Source organism: Acanthopagrus latus, chromosome 3 (assembly GCF_904848185.1).
Source record: "Acanthopagrus latus isolate v.2019 chromosome 3, fAcaLat1.1, whole genome shotgun sequence".
Classification (NCBI taxonomy): Eukaryota; Metazoa; Chordata; class Actinopteri; order Spariformes; family Sparidae; genus Acanthopagrus; species Acanthopagrus latus.
In genome coordinates this window covers 8164955-8188359 of record NC_051041.1, presented here as the reverse complement: position 1 = coordinate 8188359, position 23405 = coordinate 8164955, and the positions used below count along the sequence as shown (strand labels likewise).

Sequence of the window (23405 nt, the reverse complement as noted above, 5' to 3'; positions counted from 1 at the left end):
TAAATTAACATTTAGGCTAACTGGAGTGTCTCATTAGCAACACAGAGGCAATATCAGTTCAATTGCTGAGGAACTTGGAGTGGAAGTACTGCCTTTGAGTAATTTTAACATACTTTTACTTTAATTAAGTACACTCAAAAAATATGAATACAATGCTTTTGTTTTCATTTTAGATTGTGACCAGTCCAGGGAACATATTTATTTTCTTGTGTCTTTCCATTTTCTGCTACTCTGCTGCATTTCATTGGGAAATATTGCATGTTTATATTGATATTCAAAGTAATAACACAAAATCTAATCAATTGATAAATAGATCATGATGTATAAGTACTGATTAAGATGAGACTTTACAGTATAATTACTTAAAATTCACAGTTTGCAACACAGCAACCTCAGTAATATTTTCTCATTAATATCTTGCTTTGTTACCAGAACAAAACATTTTCAGGTCCATAAAAATGATATGCTGTAAATCTTCTTGCACAGATATAGATTATAACTAACATGACCTTTCCAAATGCAAAATTCTATAAAGACCAGGTCCAATTGTTCATGTGGTCCTTATGCTTTATGATTCTCTGGTGAGGTAAATGACTGATATTTAATATATTTTATTATATATTCCTGTGAAACTTACGGCATTACTTTTTCCCACTGGAACCTAAAAATAAAACCCCTCACCCCATATTTATGTATGGCATGAAAGCAATCATGATAAATAATATGGATGAGGAGCGTCTACTAAGGAAACAAACCTACTAAGAAATTATTTTCAGACCTCAACAGTGTTACATACAGAAGCTCTGAGTAGGACAATTCAGCTTGTTTGAAAAATGGTATGTACGTAGTTACAAACCTTGTTAATTAGCCGGGGCTGAAGCTGTTTTACTGCATCGATTTGTTTACTTATTTTGATGTTTTTTCTTGCCTTTGTAAGTAGCGTTAAACAATACCGGTAATTTGTTGGGAATAACAGATGATGTATTGAGTGGCAGTAAATTATGCTTAGCTGAAGTTGAGAACAACTTGACCATGAGTTTGCTCTTGCACAGTAAACAGAGAGAGTTGCAGCATGTACCGCTTCGGCAAAGGTGTTTGTTTTTATCAGACTAGATTAAGTTTGACAGGTCCATCCATACGAAACTGGACTTCATCCCGCAGAGGAGCCAGCACTTTGTTAGCAGTAAGAGAGAGAGGGCGAGGAGAGAGCGGTTTTCAAAATTTGTTTATCCCCAATTAATGTGCAAGATTCACTCGCCGTGGAACTTGATAGAAAGTGACAGCGTTTTTTAAAGTGGACAGCCGAAGGAGTTTGCAGCTTGTTCTTCCAGACGCCGTTTTCTCCTTTTTGTTTATCTTTCCCCCTTTTTTTTCCTCCTCGTCTCTCATACTGTCTCTCAGATCCTCTAATGCCGTGCTCTGTTTGTCAGTTAGGCGTGGGATGTCAGAACAGCGTGACCGCTCGCCTTTTGGTGCTTTGCTCTTTTGGTCAGTGCTGTACAAGTCAGCAGACCTTGTAGAGAAAAGTGAAACGAACTAAAGGCCTCAAAAGACAACAACAAAGGAAAAAAAAAGGGCTCACACACAGAGGCACGAACACACATATTGTTTCAGTTCAGAAACACATTCTTAATGGTAAATCTCACTTGCGTACAGATCATCAATCACACACACAGACTCTCAAATTCATTTTGCACTGCCAAAGAGTGTCGGGAGTAGCTACAGTGCCAGCCAAGCGCAGCATTGCTGTCTTTCCCCATGACTTATCCATCCCCTTCTTTTTTTTTTTTCCCTTTCTCCTCACCGTGAACTGTATGTGCTTTGGGTGTGTATTTGCCGGAGTGCATTGGCCCTTACATCCTGGAGGTGAATTATTGAATTCCTCTCCATTGCACCCCAGCCAGTTCTCCCTGGCTTTCGGCTTTGAATAGACGCTTGCGGGGCCTTTTAGAATTGAACCATAACTATCTGCCCTCATCGGATGGAGGTGAATCTGTGCACTGTGTGATACCCATCTCCCTCGCTTGACATGAAAAACGCTCCGCGGATTTCAGAAGGGGAACATTATGTCGGCCTCATGGATTTGACTGGCGAGGCAGAATTTGAGAGGGGGCTATGGTTGTCCTTGAGTTGCTCTCGCTGCTCTTTCTCCCCACCCCTCTTTATCTCTCATCCCTCTCTTTCTATACATCTCCCTCTCATTCCTCCCTGTTTTTTCGCCTCTAGAGTCTCTCTGTTCTCTGCTGCCCTTTCGGAGTACAACTGCAGCTACTGTGCCAGTGCCAGCAAAAAATCGTCTGCTCAGGGTTAAAGTTTCATTCATATAAGAGAGATATTGTTGCGGTGCCACAGAGTGACTGATAGAGAGATTGAGCTGCTGCATTTTCGCTATAAGCTTTTGGATATTACTTCGGAAAAATCTTGCGATAGAAGCAAAAAAAATAAATTTGGAGACTAAAGCTGATATGCTTTGGTGGACAGGCTTTATTATCTGGCTCTGTTTTTTTTTTAATTGGATTTCTGATCTTTCTTTTTTCTTTCCTTTGGAAATAGAGTAAATATTCTGGAGAAATCCTCGTGTGTGAAATGATCCATTTGTCTAAGAAAGGCAGTCAGAGAACGGTTGATCTGAGCGTGGAGAGGAATGGACCTCCCATGAAGACATGACAAATACTGTTACATGCTTCATCTAGCACCCTTATCCTCTCTCAAACACGCCCAGTGCACACACACACAGACACACACACACACACACACACACACACACACACACACACACACACACACACACACACACACACACTTCAAAATCCATCCAGATATCTTGTCCTCTGTAATGAGGACAAGTTAATTGTTTCTTTTTGGTAATAACCTCATTACTATGAGCATTTCTAATCATGAGCAGCATTAATAGGGATCAAAATAATAGTTTGGATCGCTCTTTTACACACAGACACATATGCAGTTACTCATGCACAACTAAGCAACATGAAAAAATCTCAGTCATGGCCAGTAAGTAGGGATTAACGATGGTGATTTTCACAACTGGTTCCAGAACCAAGATATGTTTTTCATACTGACATGAAATAGAAGGTAAACACAGGTTTAATTAATGACTTCCGTTCCATTTGGCATAGAGGAGACTTTCTTGTGAGCCAACATGCACAATAGCAGCACCTTGACTCTGTTTGACCCGACTGGAACAGAATCTTAATTAGTGTTGTTGGTAACAACGTAGTTTACCCTCCTGTTTACTGTCAAAATGGCTGCTGGGAAAAAGGTCCATACCTTGACTTCGATACCAGTCCCTGAGCGATGCTTTTTTCGAAACCAATGTTTATGAAATCTTTAAAAAGATTGCACTACACATCGCAGTAAAAAAAACTTTATTTTTACTACTACTTGACACTTTCACAGGCTCAAAGCAGTTTCATAGCACAAAAAATAAACCTGTTTACCACAGTGTGGTGAGCCCTGTCACTGAGCGTGACCGAATGTTTTTCCGGTATGCCTCGAGACAGCCAATCAACAGCCCTGTTCTGTCTCAGCATAACAAGCAAGCTGCATGCTTATTGGCTCAGTGACATGGACGAACTCCCTAGGTATCAAAATTTGGAATCGATTGACAGGAAATATTTTGATACTCAGTGGTGTCAAGACAATTTGGTTGGAGTCATAAAGTTATGGAAGTTAGGTGCCCAGCCCCACCAATATTAATAACCAATAATTAGTTGTTTGTCATTTCACAACACAAGTTTGTATCTTAAAAAAAACGTTAGATCCAGGGAGCAGGTAGGTAGGTAGCATTGATCTAGGTAAAAAAACACAATGACATAATTGGGTTAAGCTGACTTTTGGGCCATTCTGGTTTGATCTATAATTGTAGCTTAGAGCACCTCAAATTTGAGTTGCTTCATATTTAAAAATACAGGTTTCAGTGCTCAAACCTTTTTTTTTCACTGCCAACATAATCTGCATCCTCTGAGATATTGCACCTGATTGACAGACAAATGAATCAATAGGGTGGAAGGAGACCGATCAGTCATCACTCTTGTTTTCATTTCATTGTGGAGGATAAATAGATACACCGTAGATAAACATCTGTGCCAGAGGTGAACAATCCGTCATCGATGTCTGTCTCCACATGTTAATCTGTTAGCATACGTCCTTGTGGCCCCTCAGCTGCTTCATTTCCACAGTAACGATCCCACTGTTCCCTTCAGGTTCCCGTCAAGTTTGCAATGAGGCTTTCCAAAACCTTTAAAATAATCAGCATTCCAAATTTAAATATGACTTGTAAGACCGCGATAAACCACTGTCTGCATCAATGTCAACTTGTGAAGCTTCATTCATTGCGTTTTATCAGTGTGCATTTCCCTGCTTCTTAAAATGAGCAGTTCTCTTCCCCGGTTTAGTCCATGACACGTTTTGTGTTGTCGGCAGTCTGTGTCAGTAAGAGTAGGGCAGTCCCTGGTAGTCTCTTAGCCCCGAGGAGGGATTCGTGCTTTGGATTAGCGTGAAAGACCCTGGATGCTTCCTCCCTGTTTTGGGCTTACACGAACAAAAAGGTGCCTGAGGGTATCGGGGAAACAGTGGCCACAGTCGATGGTAGGTGAAGGCAAAGCTATGGGCAGCTTTTGTAGCACAAACACAGAAAAATGATTAAAAGCACACATATTCAGATCATGCTGGAACATTTTAGATATAGATGAAAGAAAAAGGCATATACATACACTACAGCAATATTAAAAAATTCCATAATTCCTTGTGTAATTGTGTGGTTTCTACAGCCACAGATTCATTGCCTGCAGTTTATAAGCTTCAGGTGTGCAGGCCTGGAGTATTAGGGGTCCCTGGCATTCTGCACTGTATACAGTTACCAGTCAATCACCAGCAGATGTGCTGTAACACCAGGCTTTCCAAACCAATAAGGACTGAGTGAATAAGCGCAGTCTGTGTGTTTTCACTGGAGATGAAGAAATGTATATGTAATACCTCTGCAGTGTGTGTGTGTGTCGTATTTACCCCAATACAAAACACACTAACACACACACACAGCATCAGTATCCAAACCACTAAACCTCACATGGAGAAACCGTCAAAACTGTCAAACACAGCGAGGAATGTGTTGAGTCGAGCGCGGGTCCTCTTTCATGTGGACGACACAAGTGATGCTTTGTTTGAGTGGAAGACACATGAACACAGCCTCTGTCATTGTTTTACATTCTTGAGGCTTTTAATTTGCCTTGTTGGTCTGTTTTGTTCCCCCCCGAGTTTTCATACTTCACCGTCAGGAAAGCTACACTCACTTTGAAAAATGTCGTTCACACCCCATTCTTATTTCTTACCAGGCTTTTACTGATTTGGTGGACAATGGCTGGACAGTATACCTAGTGTCACTAGTTTCAATTACCACATGCCTTCTTGGCAGCAGTGAGACATCAAGGCCTATACGGTCGGGATCGCTGTGTGAGCTTCTCTTCGTGGCCTCAGGCTGCTTTCAGCTAGAGCAAGGGCATCGTCACCGCCTGAAGGTAGTGATATCTCACCACTGGTTTGAAGCAACAGTGGAGATAGGCAATAATGTTGGATATTATAACCCGCAGCTGCAATAGAGATGAGCGGAATGGCTCGCTGTAGGGAGGCTTTCATCAGGGTTTTTTTTTTAGGGCTGATACTGATCACTTTCAAAGTCATCAGAAGCAGCTGATATGTTTTACAGGAATTTAACAGGGAGCTTTGGCAAAAGACGCCCTGTAAAGATGTTTTGAAGGTTCCATTGATAATTTTTTTATTGTACATATGATCCAGATTACTCCAGTCTTTTCTCACTAGAGATGGCAAGAAACAAAACCGCTCAACTTTTAAGAGACAGGCTTTCAATCACGATTTGTGACATCACAAATAATTTTGACATCAATCCTGGTTCAATATTCATCGAACAAAAATATGATGTTGAAACTTGAATCTTCCAGTACATAACAAACACTGAGAATGGAATGTTAACAATGAAATGCTTTATAAACTATGTGTGACGCATTTGTAAAGGTTAGTAAATATCATAATATCATGTCATTGTAAATAACATTGCACGCAGAAAAAAATATGATGAAAGATTAAATACAAGTGCTGTCAAGTCAAGCTTAAAAACAAAATTTAAAAACTGACTCAAAAATATGACAAACATTATCGAAAATACAGCAATATGTTAATTAAAATGAGCTGTACAGTTTTGTGCAGGAATGTGCAAAGTATTCACCAGGGAATGTTTAAAGGTTCACAGTGTAAAGGGATTTGAAATTTGCAAGATAGCAATCCAAAAAAAGATGTGTGTTCATATAATGCATTGTGTCGCCTCATCTCGTCAGATGGTTGTAAGCAGAAAGGCCACATTTTTTAAATTTGCATTCCCAGAACTGGATAAAATTCTGTGCAGCAAGAAACCAAATACTGAATTCCATAAGCGTGACGCTATCAACCGAACATACTGCTTCCCTGACTGCATCTTGAGTCTGTGTGGGGCTCGACAGGAATGTAAAACACTTCATGTGGCGGAGATCCTTTAGCCGTAATGGATCAGGCAGTAAAAACACTCACTATCTATGTGACTTTTATGTATTCTCGTAACACATTTTACAATAGTTATTTCTGATCAGCAACTCGAAAGACAAAGTGATGATTATGAGCTGATTCCGATCAGCACTCCATCAGTTAGAGTGTTTCTATTTACTTGTAATGAGCGTCCATTAAAAAAAAACACGGCTGGTTGTAAGTTTTCTTATTTACTGTACAATGTCTGTAGTCTCTGAGTGTATATCAGCCTACTTAACAACCAGGGGGATTATATCGTCTGTCTCCTGTCTGGACCAAGATCAATACCATCTTTAGCAAGATGGGTTTTTCACGCACACACACACACACACACACACACACACACACAGGCACATACGCACCAAAACATATGCATGCATCAAGGTGATCTGTAAACATCGTCTCATACATTTGTATCAGATTCATCTGTGGCATCCATTATCTCGCTCTTTCTCTGTCTCTCTCAGAGGACAAATCAAAAACACATATTGTCTGTTTGTGTCAGTGTCTTTCTCATTTTCTGTCCTCTCCAGTCGGACAGACACGCAGCACGACAGACACCCACACACACGCGCGCACACACACACACACACACACACACACACTAAAACCCCCTCTCTCACAGACACTCAGTCTCACAAACACAGAAAATCGAAATCACAAATCGGCTTAACTCTCCCTGACACGTCTGTGAATTAAGCCTTTCCGTTGCTCTCCCTTTCCCATTATAAAGGCATTGTCAGAGGCTGAATCGGTAACAGGTAGCCCACAGCTCCTGCTGCCTCCCTCTCACTCCTCTCTTTCTCCTGCCTTCTCTCCTCCTCGCTTCCTCTTCTTCTTCTTTGTCATCTCTGCCTTTCTCCCCCACATGTTCCTCAGCCTCCCCTCTCTAATTCTCTCTACTCCCTCTCTTCCTGTCCGTCTCCTCTCGCTCTCGTCTTCCTCATGACCTCCATCAGCTCTCTCCTTAATCTTCCCTCTCCTGTCCTCACGCAGTCTTTCTGTCTGTCTCCCCGTTTCCCCTCGCCTCTTTCTTTCCTTGTCCGTCACAGCCAGTGGTGAAACGGAACTAAGCACTTGGCATTCTCATTTTTTGCTACTTTAAACTTCAGCTTCACTCCATTTCAGAGAGAAATGTTGTCTTTATTACCCAACTGCATTTGCGTGACAGCTATAGATACACATTAATTTGCAGGTTCAGATTTTCCACACAAATTGGATAAGAGATGGGTTCTACGTAATGTTCAAGTAATGGATCTGCATAGGTTGATTAAAGTTTTCCCCATCCTGAGTATTCATTTCATTTTCATTTATCCAGTTTAGTTTTGTTAGGGACAGTACATATTAATGTTATTAATATTAGTATCACTGTATGCCAGAATTAGCCAAGAGGCTAGTTTTCATCCATAGTCCCTGGTCAGATGTATAGTCAACCTAAAATCGAGAAACAAGATGTGAAAGAAAGACGGAGAAATGGGCAGCAATAAAGACAGGGCAAATTATAGCACAGCAAAGCAAAGACAAACAAGTCATTTACTGAATAAGGTTGCACCATTAAAGGTGAAGACAAGTAAATATCTGCAGAGCTGCCCAGTGCAAAACAAAGATAGGAAATAAGGAAACAGTAAAGTGAGAAACATGGTACCGAATAATACCCCAACAAAGATGCACTCTCTACGGAGCATGTACAAATGTTTAAAAACACGAGGGCTAGGATGAGGTCAGATTGACCACTAGTTAGCTGATCATGGATGGTGTCATTCTGACTGAGGATAGAAAAAATTAAAAGTATAAGATGCTAAAAATGGATCACCAAATAAACCTGGGCGGCCTGTCTGAGTAAAGTCTATGTGTGGGAAACACTACATTCAGTTGACCAGAAGCCTTTTTGTCATGTTACCCATTCTCTGGAATTCAAAAGCCCATTGCTCTTAATATCTTAGTTTTTTGGGACATGCAGACAGAGGCAGTCAGGCGACCTTCATGGCCACAGTGACAATAATAAACTCTTGATTACCTTTGTTAAACAGAAAGCGTTTGGTTGGGTTTAGGCACCAAAACTTCTTGGTTGAGTTAAGGAAAAGATAATGGTTTGGGTTCATGTAAGCACAGTAGTTTCACTATTAACTTAAGTGCATAGGTTTTTGTTACCAGAGTGAGGGCCATTGTAACAATGGCGTAGCTCCAGTTTCTGGTGGGGAATGATGAATTAAAGTTGGTAATCGTTTATTCTGTTTTATTTGTATAATATGCATACATACTGTATGTAGTCCAGAATTAATTATACTCATGAATTAATCTGATTATGCAATTCTAACAACACTTTATTGTTGTTCAGACTGATGTTATTGGTACAATTTGGAGTCAGCTCAAGACTAATTTGAGGCACATCATGTTAAACCTTCCCAGTTCACATTATTAATCAAACAGCATTTTGATCGAGTGTCACGTCAGCCTGAGATGCAAAAAAAAAGTCTGTAAATGAAAGCCTCAAGTTTTTGTGGTGCAACCTGTTTTAATTTAATGATGCATAAATAATTCATTCAACTCTAACTACGTTATAACGAGGTTAAGTTTCAACTGCCAGAGATTGGGTTCACTCGGAGTTCTTCCTCCAACACCGATCTCAGCTTTCCACTCGGTGTCTGTCTTTCTATGCCGAGCTGAAACTCGGGGAAGGATCATATATAGCTTGCATATCGAGTGAGCGAGAGAGGAGAGAGGGAGTTAGCTGTGTTGAGAATGCAGGGAGTAGACAAGCAGAGCGATTCTGACAGGTTGTGTCTGCACAGTTTGTTCTCCAATAGGCCCACACAGAGTCACCAGTGGGGTGCGCACATGCACGCAAACATACTTTATGGGAGTTGCGCGCTCACACACACACGCAGAAACTGTCAGTCTCTTTCACACTTGTGCACGGACGCTGTTACACACAGTGTGTTCCCGGCTTACCTACAAACCCACATAAACACTCTCACAACACGAAGTGAAAAAGGGAGGTGAGCAGAGGAAAGGGGCTTGGTTTTGAACGCGTTCCTCCCGAGGCTTCAGTGCTGGGGAAATGGAGCTATCATGACAAGGGATGAAAGAGCAACAATGGTTTCATCACTTTCCCTCATGTTCCACTGCACCGTGAAAAAAGAAGCTTCCAGCATTCTCATCCGCCTGTTAGGGAAAACATGCCGCGCATTATACCGGAAGGGGAGTGAGTGAGGGAGAGTGGGAGAGACGGGGAGGGAGAAAGCATCCTCTCCCATCAATCAATGAACCGCACAAACTCATATTGTTGATACATCAGCAGCCGATATTGATGATTTTGACGGCACAAAGACAATAGTGTGTATCGATCTTGAAAAAGTCCCTGTGTTTTGCTTCTGTTTATCGACACTGTGCCTCTTCCTTCTCTGGCTGCATTGTCCCTGTGTCACCCCCTACCCAGGCCCCATGCTTCTCTCTTCCTTTTTTTATTATTGCTTTTATGTTTTTGGGCGATATGATCTCTTCCCCCAGCTCCTGTCCCGCTCACTTTCTGACTCTCCTTCTCCTCTCTAACCCTGACTTCCTGCCTGTCCACCTTTATCCACCAAGTCTTCATCCTCACTCAAACTTTATCCTCCTCTTTATCCAACTTTATACCTCCTTTCGCTTGCAAAATCAGCCTATTCTCTGATATTCATGTCAGCTTTGCTGTTTTCCTTGATTTGCTTTGAAGATACTTTACATTGACTCAGGGAGCACTATGGACCACTTTGTGCAAGCTAATAGTGATCAGTATAAAAGCTAAAAGTCATTAGTCATCTCACCTTCTCTGTGTCTTTTCCTCTCGTTCCACTAGGGTGCAGTGATCACGCCAGCTATGGACCACACTATGTCCATGCAGCCTGCCAGCATGATGGGCCCTATCACCCAGCAGATGAACCATCTGTCCCTGGGCACTACAGGAAGTGTGAGTACCCCCTCGCTGCACTCCAATGGAACCACCCACATTACACAAACACCCAAACACAAGCTTGTCTAGCTGCCATGAACCAGATGAGAGCAGCTCCAAGTTGATTAGAATAATGATGCACTCATCTAGATGGTCCACAGCAGTAAGCTTTATGAGCAGCAACAGCAGTGGACTCTCTCCCCTGGATTCTGCCTTCAACAAAACAAAAAACATCTTCACCCTACCATGCATGTCTTTTAGGGTTAGCTTAAACAGTTTCACAAACCGAACATGTAACTGATTCAACCTGATCACCTTCTGGCTGCAGTCTGTCTGTGCATTTCTGTCCATTTCCGTCCTTAAAATAACTGCAGAGTAAAGCACGCATCTCCTCCGACCTGGACCTTTGTGGGTGGACTGAAGCGTTGAAGGCAAATGCATGATGTTGCTACCCAAAACCGATGACAATGATTTAATCAGAGAAAGTGTGCATTTAAATACAGCTGCACAGTATTCTCCTAAAACAGACTTACTCTGCCAGCAGCTGCTAGTTTTAGCTGATCGCTCTGTCGACAGTCGTGGTAGCAGTTAAACTTATATTTGTTACATCCGCCATTTTGTCACAACTGTGACCAAGTAAATATTAACAGGCGTTTTTTTATTAGACACCCTGTCTCATCTATAGCTGCTCTCTGATTTGTGATTTGTTAATGCAGTTTTTATGTGATCAGTTAACTGCTAATAACAGCAGCCATTATACTAGCTGTCCGAGGCGGACGACATTTATGGTATCCAGTTAATTTACTGTCAGGCTAACTGTTGTGTATTTTGCCCTTTTTACTTTCACTCTATGTGTTTACTAAATGGATTACGGTGTCGCACTCCCTGTGAGGACATGATGTGGTGAAGCTTGTGATTGGCATCTTTATGTTTCTATGATTTCACTGTCACTACATATAGAGACAACCCACTAGGTACAAAAGTACAAAAGCACAACCATTCACAGCCTCTAAATCCTACACACAAGTATCAGGTCTTGTCTATGTCAGTGAGACTGGCTGTAGTTTACTGTAGGTTGATTGAATCAATAACAAAGCAATTTACACAGCTCATCTAAATCTTTCAGAAAGTACCATTAGTAAAGAAAACATTTGTTGGATTGATGAAGGAATTTAAATGCAGCATGTAGCATTTATACTGTGTTTTTTGTGGTGGTCAATAAATCCAAAGCTTTAAATGCCCAGGTGCACTTTAAATGTATTTGTTGCCGTTTTGCTGTTACTCTTTTTCATTACGCCAGTCCAGCTATGCAAAACATTTAAAAATCAACATCTGCTCTTTGAGTTGAGACAAAATATTAAAAAAAAGAAAGCAGTAGGTGTCCATTAAGCAGTTGGTAGAAGGACTAAGTAGAGGCCTTTTTATCTTTCTGGAACATTGTTCATGTAGCTCGACAACAAAGTCCACATTGTGTATGAGATGAATTTTACATTTCCTGTCAAGAAAGCCAAACCTTCTTAGGCTGTCGCCACATGTGCTCTGCCATGGAGCTGCCGTATCATTTGTTTGACACTGCATGCATTCGCGGCCAGATATTGAGAGAGCATATTTCCTCCCTGATCTTCCACATTAAACAGATTTCCTGTGAAGCTTAACAGTGTGACAGAGCTCTCTATTCTCCACCTTCCTCACTTTCACCCTCTAATTTCTCTGTCTCTCTTACACTGTCTGTCTCACTCACTCTCTAAATCAAACATCAAGTCTATCACTCCATCGGTTTACTTTATTCCACGCACACACTCGCTTGCAGACACTGGCCCCTAAACCAGGAACTCCCCCCTGTTTCAGGATCAAGTCGACTTAGAGGTGTCACACAGCTCTGAAGCCTGACTTCCTGCCCTAACCCCGCTGCCCCGGGGGCAGGCAAGGCAGCAGCTTTGCTGCGGGACTACGTTTGATCTCTCTGTGTGTGTTTGTGTGTGTGTATGATTGAAACAGTGCTGTATTGTACAGTTATCCATGTGTTTCCAGGTGAGCTGTCAGCGACTGTGACGCCATGTTGGCTCTGTCAGGAATGCCCCCACCCTAATCTGCCCCAGCTGTGCTAACAGCCAGGATTAGAGACAGGCTAATCTATGATGATGGCTTCTGATGTTTGATGGGTTGAATTATAGTAGAAAGTGGGTTAAGGCACTCTCTCTCCTTTTTTCATTTCTGGTTTCTCTGTCTGCCTCTCCCCTCTCTGCCTGCTTAGCCTTCCTGAGGCGATGTGCTGTGTAGCATAACTTCTCCATGGCTGAGCTGCACACAAGGCATGCCACACTTTATCATCTATCAGGATTGAGACATGTTTCCTATAACTCTCATTCTTAAGCCAGATGTGGAAGCCCTTTTGTACTGCCCAATTGAGGAAGAGAGGGGTTTGGAACTGAAATCTGTACCTATCCATGTAGTAAACTGTACTTGACACCACATACTCTTAGAGCACATTCCTCATGTGTGCACACATGTGGCGAGATTGTTTTGATTACCCCCACTGGCCACGTGACTCAGCTTTCACCCCAGAAGAGCACCTGCCATAAGTAACGTCTCCAAAATCAACAACTTTTCACGACAGCCCCTGGCCACTGAAGGAGGAGCCACACCTCAGAATACTCTTGGCTGTTCCAGGGCTCTCTGCGGCTGTTTGTGTATGGCTGTGGCTTTCTTCGACTCTCCAAGAAAAGAACCAAATGTTCCCGGTCCGCCCAGGCTGTGACACTGGTGTGGTGACCATGGCTTTCCGAGAAAGGCAGTGTTATTTTGCAGCGAGGATCGGCACGGAGAGTTAAGGAAAACCTCGCCTAGTAATGAGGAAGCATGGAGCGCTGCCTGTGTGTGATGGTCACTCCTTTGGAATTCATCTACTTCACCAGAAAAACAACTTCTGTAGTCACCCAGCTGAGTTTGGTGACTGTCTATCTTGAACAACTTGATTACAGAATGCTGAAGAACCTCAGGCTTGCTGTTTATGGATGGCACACATAAAAATGCCTTCCATGCCCCCTCACTGATTTAATCTACCGTGTTTGGTGCCTATCGCCTCGTTACTGATTTATTTACCATCTTCGAGCTCTCACCACTCAACACGAGTCTGTGACACTTTGCTTTAGTCACTGTGCACGTGTGGATGTGTACACGCTGTCATTTTTAGTATCCGTGTGTGTGTCAGTGTCTGCGTTTGTGTGCAAGCGACACAGTGTTTGACATGACAAGAGGTGACCTTCCCTCTGTGTTCTCCATCCTACTCCTGTCATTGCATGTAGAACCCAGGTCTCTGTTGTCATGGTGATTGACAGCCTCTCTGTCCCTGGAAGACAGATTTGTGTGAAGCGCTTCCCTCTATTATCTGGGCCGTTTCCCTTGCTTTTCCATGACAAAGTCTAAGTACAGTGAGTTATTCTGCATTTCCATAAACAGTGCATGGCTATATTTAACCTTTACTCACCCGGGGTAAAGTTAACTGGGCGTGCACTCTCTTCGAGAAGTGTCTCATTCAAACAGTAACACGTGTTGACACGTTGAGTCTCTCCACCACTGAGCAGCTTTCATGGCATTGTTTTTTTTGTTTTGTTTTTATATCACAATGCATTTTGAATGGGCTCCTTGCCAAGAAATGTGAATGTGGTGTGTGAGTTGTGCCACTCTTAAAAATGAATTTTAATGTTCTGTATTTGAAGTTTGTTCTCCAACTTTTCATGTTCTTTTTAAATGTATTCTGAATCTAAATTGTGCTCTGAATATGACCTTTATTCTGAATTTAAATTATATGTTGTCAATTTGTATGCACATTAAATGCATAAACTTACAGTAAGTAAAAGACATTGCAGCGCAGTCAGATTTGTGCCCGATACTCTCAATCTTGAGTCGTTTTGTGAGACGGAGTTAACCGTTTACTGCATATCTCGGGGTCTATTAAGAAATCTTTCCACTATTCTAACCTAAAGATGTACCAATCAATATTTTACTATTAACAATGACAAAATAACTTGTGAATTGGGTCACTCATTGTGACAAAAAGACATAATTAGCAGCTTTCTCGTGAGGGTCTTAGCATCTATGCTCATTGTTTTTACAGCCTTCAAGTGTAGTGTAGTAGAGGGAGAATACAGTGCTGTGACACCAGATAGCACTGACGCATGTAAACCTATTTTAGTAGTAACCCAAAATAAAATGATGAACCTGAAAATGAGTATAATATGTCTCCTTTAACAGAAGTGCTCCAGAGCGCTACAAGGGTTCAAAAACTCCACAGGGTACCTTTAATACTGAAGGAGTAATATGATATACTGTAAAAGCCCGCTGATAAGAATGTGCTTAAGGAGGTGATTAAAAAGATGACAGTGATTTTGCCAATATACATTACTGCAGGTGGGTGGTTAACAAAGCCTGAGGGCCAAGATATGGAGGGCTTTTCATGGTGAAGTGGTACAGCACTGTTATTCACAGCCGCTGGTGTGCAACTCCAATAGCTTCCACCGTGTTGGAGCCCCACAGCTAAGATCAATAGTCATCAGAGCCCATCCCCTCGCTGCTCTGCCATTAATAACCCACACTGAGTGGCTGGATGCTCTTGCCTTGACCAACTGTTATCCTCCAGCTTGCACACGATGCAACAGAACAGCATGTCAACACGGAGGGGGATGGATGGATATGGAGCGACAGACATAGAGGCGGATGATTTATTTAAACACGCTAACGTGCCCTGCTTCGTTTCCACTAGTGCCAGAACAACAAGTTTCTGGAGAAACAGAAAAACCTGAAAGCAGAAAGTAAACTTTCCTATCATCCTTGTACCCATCAAACAGAAAATTGCAGTGCATTATAAGATGCAGAGGCCCAAACCACTGTGGTACCAGAGTGGTTCTGTCTATGGTATGGATTTTTGTCCTTGCGCTGCTGCATTGCGGTCTGACTTTATACTGTAGTTCTAGCTGTATGTCATGGAGAGTGATGGTGGAGAAGAGACTTAAGGAGTCCATTCACACCAGCCTCGTTAAGGAACTATTCAGGCCTCCTGTTCATCAAACATACGCACACGCCATCTGTTCCAGGCGCAGGTGTGTGTGCGTGCATGCGCATAGACACGGTGGCTACGTGTGTGACTGCAAGAGCGAAACACCATTTATTGCCAATTAGGGATGCTTTATATCGCCCAAACCTGTCCCCTGACTATGGACAGGGAAGTATTAAAAGAGTTGAAATTGGACAAAAATCATCTTTATCACCATGGCAACCCGATTCACTGTAGCCAGGCTTGACATCCCCCTGACTTTCCACAGCAGCGACTGCAGAAATATGCCCCGCTCAACCTGCCACATTAAATAGGTTAACTAATGGTTATGGTAGAAGAAGAAATCTTATCTTATTAAATTTTCTTGTTAAATCTAATTTAAATTCCTCTCGCAGTCCTGCAGAGAAATATAACATTTCAAATGGACATTCTCCCTTTGACAGGGAGATTTTGATATTGCTAATTATCTCCCGCTTCCCTTCATTTGCTTTCATGCAGCCCTCACAGGTGAGTAGGCTGAATAAGTTAATGGGAAGGAGAAGGCGAAGGCAAAAAAAAATAAAAAATCCGGAGGAAAATTGGTATGCATGGTTTAGATTCACCAGGGAGAAGGTCACTTCAACAATCTGATAGGCCCTTTTAGACGATAGCAGGTTGAGAGAGAGCGGGAGGGAGAGAGCGCGAGTGACAGGAAGGTGAAAGGGAAGGAGCGATGACACAGAGAGGTAATGTGGTAATGTGTCAGGAAGTCTGGATATGCCACCTCACCCCGTCCTGAGTGTGACAGCCCTGGAGGTGTGATAACCTCAAATTCACATGCACGGACCCACACAGTCATGCGAACGCACACTAACATCCATCCCAGGGCATCCTCCTGGCCATGTGTAGCGACGGTGGGGGAGTTAATCACCCATGTCCATGGCCTTTAGCTGCTCTCATTAGCGGTGAGCGGTGGAGCCGTACCCGATCCATTAGCAACGCTGCCGGTAATGACACTTCACCAGCACCGCCGGGCCCACGGCCAAGAAAGGCTCCGCAGCCCGGCACAGCCCCTCCATTACCGCCTCCTACTGCATACTGCCACCACGCTTTTTAGCACCGGTGAGGAGGGACTGAGAGGCAAAGGGAAAAAATAAGACAGGCAGAAAGGGATTGTGCTTCCCCCTTTTTCCTTGGTCCGGAAAAGCAGCAGGAAGGCGAGGAGAGGCAGAGAGGCAGCCTGGTGGCTTTTATCTGGGATCACATCCGCTGGCGCTGTACTGCAGCATTATCGTTCCAAGCCTCTTTGTCTTTGTCTGTCTCTCACAGGCTCACACAGAGAGACACACACACACACACAGACATGCATGTATGTTCCAGACACACAGGAGAACACATGCATGCAGTACGTCTACATACACAGCCGGACAGGCAAATACTGATAACTCATCTTTTTATGCACAGGCATGTGTTAATTAAAAAGAAGCACACACACACACACACATACACACACACACTCTCTGTTAAATCAGGCTTACAGCGGCATGCAAGTTCACTACGCGCACACGCAACATTCATTCACAGCAAGTCCCAGAGAAAGCCTCACACAAAGTGCTGTGTCCTCATTCATATTGCATGTGAAAGCCCCTCGGCTGTCATGTTACCGAACGTGTGTCACGTCTGTAAAATGGCCATCACGGAGAGAGCAAGCACCCAGTTAAAAGCCAGGGCAGGCATGACTAAAGGAATATAGGCCACAGGCAAGAGACCTCCCGCTTTCTCCTTCCTCTTTCTTTCTCTCCTTCCCTTCATTTCTTTCAGCTTTCTCGATTCATTTTTTTTTTCTTCATCTTCTCAGCTGTGGTCTGGTGCGTTCGCTTGCCTGTGAAGTTTTGGTGGAACAGCAGGACATCTCTTCCTCCTGCTCTTCTGTCAACCTCTCATACATCCGTTCTAGCCTCCACTGCTCGGTTGAGAGCGCACACACATTCTCTTAGCGCCCTCCAAAGGACGCTGAGGACACTGCAAGCTCTCTGCTTCTGGATGATAATTGCAGTGAATTAAGCTTCCAGGGAATTGTGAATTTGTCTCTCTTGGCCCATCTTGTGTAGGGATTGCAAATTTTTATGAATGTTTGTGTGTTGCACGTCGTATCTCTGTCACGGGATTTTGATATATGTGTGTGTTTTTTTGTTTGTGTTTCAGTACATGACTGCTGCAGCTGCCGCAGCGCCTATGCAAGGGACCTACATTCCCCAGTACACTCCTGTGCCTCCAACAGCCGTCCCTGTCGAAGTAAGACCAGCAAACATGCACGCGTTACCTACCAATAAATAGTAATTGGTCTGTGTTCACCCAAAGGGGGACATCATCACTCACTTAAGCCCACGAGCACCCACTTTCGCCCATTTCTGAGCCTGCTTGCCACATCAACACATCCAAACAATCATTAAATAGACAGATTACATTTGAAAAACACGCTCTGAATTGCTCTTACTCTCTCTAAACTAATGGCCTCGCACCGCCAAGCAAACAGTGCCGGATATGAAAACTGCAAGCAAAGCAGGATGAGTCAGAAGTTTTATAGTATTTGGGAAAGACATTTGAAGTCAGACTTTGTCACTTCTTCGGCGGCTGTCTGAGCTCCTGGCAGGTTCGTGCAGTCCAGTCTGAGAAATGATGAGCGCGGGAAGCGGGGCGGGCCGGCGAGGGGAACGGGCCGGCTGTCTGGCGGCTGACAGTGCAGTCGTATTCAGATGGACTATCAGTCGTGTATCAGATGACAGCAGCTGAAGTGAGACACAGTGCCGGCGGTGCTATCTCTCTCTCCCTCTCTCTCCCCGTCCCCTCTCACAGCCGGTCCGGGCCGGTAGGTAGCTGCAACACACACACATCCGTCAGCCACGGTGGTATGGTTAGCCCACCAGCCACGGACAATGACAGCTCCCCCTGACAGAGCCATTAGTCGCTCGTCCCCACCTCTTACGTCCCCGCCCTTCTCCTCAGAAAGTTCCCCATAAAGGGAGGAGAGAGATGTAGTTGTAGTGTAGCCCCCGGCGCCTCTTACCTACTTCATCCTCGGCATCGTCCTCTCAATGCCAGCGTCAGCAGCGGGGTGTACATCACTGTACCAGCCGGTGTCTGGAGGGCTGATGTATGGACAGGACGCAGTATCCTTGAGAGCTTGTTAAAGGTGATTGAGACGACTCGGTGATGGGGACGATCGGTAATGCCAGACACATAAAAAGGCTCAGAGGTTGTTGTGATGAATTCAGCGCACAAGGCCATCTTTAAAGACTTTCTCAAACACATCTGCGGGCAGTTTGGAACATTTTTAACTTTTTTTTGTTTTTTTTACGCATATATGTTCGACTCACATACACTGATACATGACACTATGCAGTGTCAAATCACAGGAAAGTGATTCACTTCTGCATTCTTCGTTGTTTGTTTTTATTTAACCACCTAAGTTTAATGTTTCTTACAGTGCTTTGCTGTAACTGGCTGCACCCAGTCTTGTTTAAAGTTCAAACTACAGATATCATGTTGAAATATTACTTTGGACAAAATGAAAGTCACCCATACAAACAGAACTTACCCTACCCTTGTCTGCCCTTACATGTGCTAAAATATTAGAATATATCTCTGGCAATAAAAGTAATTAAGTATCAAAAGTACACATAAAATTGAATTATACATATAGCTACATGTACAGGTATGCATATACTGTATGTTATGTGTCAACCTGTTACTGGACTGGATCACCAATTAAGTAAATTGGCTTAAACATGTGTTACTTGCAATCAGCAATGTAATAAGTAAGTAGAGTTTTCACTGTAACTGTAGTGGAGTAAAAAGTCATATTTGCCCCTAAAATGTAATGGACTATATGTAATGGAGTAAATGTACTTAGTTACATCACTGACTGCAACTCCACGGGTGTGACCTGTCTGTCTAGGAGGTTCGATATACTTTTGTATCATGTCAGAACAGATCTGTTGTAGCTTTATTATTGATATGATTTAAATTTAAAAAAGCCCCTTCAGTGGGAGGAATATAACAGCATAAGAGGACAACTGTCTCCTCCAGGACAGGAAGGACATGCACCATTACAGGTGTATCCACAGAGCAGACAGAAGTCGAAGAAAAATAGTTTTATTCGCCTTCAATCACGTACTTTTTTCGACAGAAGTGACTAACCGTTGCGGAGATCCGCTTGTTAGAGTTCAGAGCTGACACGTCTTCCTCTCCCGTGTGTCCTTCAGGGAGTGGTGACGGACGCCTCCCCCCAGACAGTGGCTCCCTCGTCACAGGAGGTGGCGGGCCAGCAGCAACAGATCCAGGTGGACAGCGCTGCCGACCATGTTCCTGCTTACTCATACCAGTCAAAGTGAGTCGCAGGGTGGAGCTGCTGTCAGCCGCTTTACATTTTTTATTCATCGTTATTTTTATCTTTTTTTTGTGTTTGCTTTATTTACATTTTAATTTATCTCATAAGGATTTGTCAGTATATTATGTGAAACAATATAAACTGTGTCTGTCTGTGTTTATAAGGTCATAGTTGGAAAAACGTGTTTTCTAGTGAGCGCTGTTTACTTATATCGGGTCATTTCGTGTCACATAAATTCAGACAGATTTGTGACTCACTCAGTAAATCTAACTTGTTTAGATGAGCTTCCAAACCTAGATATTTATACGAGCTTGGTAGTGATGTTGTGTTTGTTTAATATCGTGATGCAGCAGAAAAGAGATTTGTTTTGAACATTTTGAGGGAATATCTATAAAAAAAAAATACTTTGAATGGTTTCAAAACAGAAAAAGACAAACCAGAAGATAAGGAAATTAATTTATTTTCATTATGATTTTTACGTGGTTGTCCTTTACTGACATTTGATTTATACTACTATACTATAACATTGTTTCTGGGGGAATACAAGCATTACATTATTGTTTTATGGTTGCATTTGTTTATTCTTCATATTCCAGCCTGTGATGATAACATCTAATGGCAAAGGGAGGTTTAGCCAGCTCACCATCCACCACTTAGTACTCAGGAAGCTGTTAAGTAATATTTAAATAGCAGCCCTTAATATCAAACACGTCAGTGGCAGAAACAAAAAAGAATCTTCTCTCTTTGACAAATACTTCCAGTTCAGCAGCGCAATACAAAATACTGATCTGGAAATAAAGTAAAATGAAATGAGAGTTATGAAATGACTGTAATGATTCCTGGCTGCTGTTGTCGTTCTGGCAGCTCTTCTGACCCGATCAGAATTGCTTAACGTGCTTCATTTTGCTTTCAATCTTCTGACTGCGCTGACAGCTGTCAGCTCTGTTGCTTTTTTCTGTGTTTGTAATATTGTGCTTTGATTACAACCAAACCAACCCCTCCTCTCCTCCTCTCTCTGTCTTTCCCTCTCCATTTTTCTCCTCTTTCATCAGATAGCAACGGCCTGAGCGAATGTTCCTGTGACAGCGTTGCCTTGAGACAGAAGGTGGCTGCACTGTGAATGTGAGGAAAAAAGAGAAAAAGAGAAAGAGATTGCTTCCAGATTGCCCAGGCACCAAAAAAGAGACACTTTTTTCATTTCCTACCTGGCCTACGAGAAAAAAAAAAGAGAAAAAAAAACTCAAGACGGAGGTAAAGAGTGCTGAGGAAGGGGATGTGGGGGAAATTGCTGGGCACAGTGCAAAGAAGTGAAATTGTTTAGTCTGGGAACCTGCCTGAAGGGGCTGGGCTGAAGCTTGAAAAGTTTCTCGAAGAAATATCTCAACCAGTAAAGAAAAAAAAAAGAAAAAAAAAACAAAGGAAAAAAATGTCAAAAAAAAACAAAAACAGGTTGAATGCGCAGGTAGGTGATGAAGTTTATTTTGTAATTAGAAAAAGAGGAGTCAAGTTTGAGATACACACAGAGATTGTCTTCCTCAGATATTAAGCTACAATTTTCTTTTCACTCTTTTTTATGTTCTAGTGTTAAATTTTAGTTTTCTAGATATATTCGAAAAGTGTTTTTGTTTTTCTTTCTTGAATCTTCATGGCCTTAATTTGAAGGGCGCCAGAAACTTTTTACAGAGTTCAAAAGTCTGACGTCTGGTTAGGAGGAAAAAAAAAAAAAAAACTAAAGTGAAACGAAATCAGTCTCTTGGACCACTCGGAGGGTACAAGACACTGGATGAGTTGTTCTAAAGAGGAAAAAAGAATCTATCACATAAGCTGTACAGATTTAATAGAAAAGAGCTTTTTTTCGTTTCTTCATTAGAAGAAAACTTTGATAATTATTATGTCAGAGGTAACTAAGTGTCAGAAGAAAACAAAATGTCTGTTTGGGGGGAAAAAAGACTCGGGGGAGGGCGGTATGGGGGGGGAGATGCTTTGAAGAGATTTTTCACAGTGAGGAAAAAATGAAAACATAAGAAAAACACGCTGCATTGTAGATGCAGTCTGTTGCAAAATGCTGAACTTGTTTTTTATTATCATAATTATTATTTTACATGGCAAAAGTTGCTGTCGATGACATTAGTGCTTTTTATCTGCCACATTTTACCTTTTTTATGAGCTTTAAGATGTTTTTAGCCCGCTTTGCTTGTCACACTGCAAAAAGAAAAAAAAAAAAAAGACAAATAAAAAAATTACAAAATGAACCAAAAAAATAAAAAATTTACGAAAAAAAAAATTCTGGCAGTGAAATTTAAAAAAAAAATCTGTAGATTCAGTAGGAGCTTACGGTTTAAACCAATCAGTGCAAAAGCAATAGAAGAAATTGTTGACAATTTCTGTAGTCTTTCCTAGTTGTGGATCAAATGCAGCCCGTGGATGGCCATTTTTATACCAAAGATGAAGAGACACTCTGAACCAGAGTTTTTTTGTTTTGGGGTTTTGTTTTTTTGTTTTTTCCTTTTCATTTTTCGGTTTGATTTTGTTGTTGTTGATGTTGTTGTTGTTGATGATGTTAATGTTGATATTGTTGTTGTTGTTGTTGCTGTTGTCGTTGTTTTTTTGTTTTTTTTTATTTGACCTTGATGGCCGGACCAGTCCTTACTATCCTTCTTGACATCTTCTTTTCACCGGGTTTAAGCTACAGCTCCACAGTTGTCCAAGCTGTTACACATACACACACACACACACACACATATACAGACATCTCAACATGCACACACATACTGTACAACCTCATACACACATCAAACAGTATTTAATGTGTGATGCAACCTGTGGCAGTCCTACCAAAAGTCCTTCTTCTTCTTCTCCTTCTTCTACTTCTTCTTCTTCTTGTCTTTTTTCCTTTTATGTCTTGTCACTTTTGCGATGCTTTCACACACCGTGGGTGCATTCCACCTCTCACATCCTGCAGGGAAAAACTTTAGGAAAACAGATTCAGTGGTCGTCGACACATCGCCTCCAGCTTCGTCCTCTTAGTGGTTTTCTGTCCTCTTGTCTCTTTATCTCTTCAATTCAACCATAACTAACTCAAACATTTCTCAGCATTACTGAGTTTCAGAGTTGAACCGGTAATCTCCCTGCTGCTGTTTGAACTCATGTTAATCTCCAGTCATGTAGAATCACCAAACCCAGGTCATTATTTGTTGAGTATTTATCTTTCCCCCGAATACCAGATGAGTGGTGTTTTGCTGCATATTGTACATCAGGTAAGTGAAAAAATGCTCTATAAAATTGACTTTGAAGTCTTTAGCAATGATTGCATAAACTTGAATTGAATCTATTTGGCAGCCAATGCATTCTAAACTGGGGGCTTTCTTTCGATTCCACCGTCTTGTTTTTAGGGTAGATATGAAGCTACTGCCAGCATCTGGTTAGTTTAGCTTAGCACAAAGACTGCAAACGGGGCAAAACAG

At 42.2% G+C, this 23405-nt stretch overlaps 1 protein-coding gene across 9 annotated transcripts in view; it reads left to right on the top strand.

The window, feature by feature from the left end:
• The window catches only part of rbms3 (RNA binding motif, single stranded interacting protein), a 282075-nt gene extending 260704 nt beyond the window's left edge, over window positions 1–21371 (top strand). For 8 of the 9 annotated variants that reach the window (XM_037092868.1, XM_037092870.1, XM_037092866.1 and 5 more), the window contains 4 exons: window positions 10427–10537; window positions 17757–17846; window positions 19817–19941; window positions 20994–21371. In XM_037092868.1, coding sequence (XP_036948763.1) covers window positions 10427–10537; window positions 17757–17846; window positions 19817–19941; window positions 20994–20997 — 330 coding nt within the window. In that variant the 3' untranslated portion in view covers window positions 20998–21371. Of the gene's footprint in view, window positions 1–10426; window positions 10538–17756; window positions 17847–19816; window positions 19946–20993 lie in introns of those variants that run through there. The other variant, XM_037092869.1, reaches the window with a different exon arrangement.
• Window positions 21372–23405: the final 2034 nt, after the last annotated feature.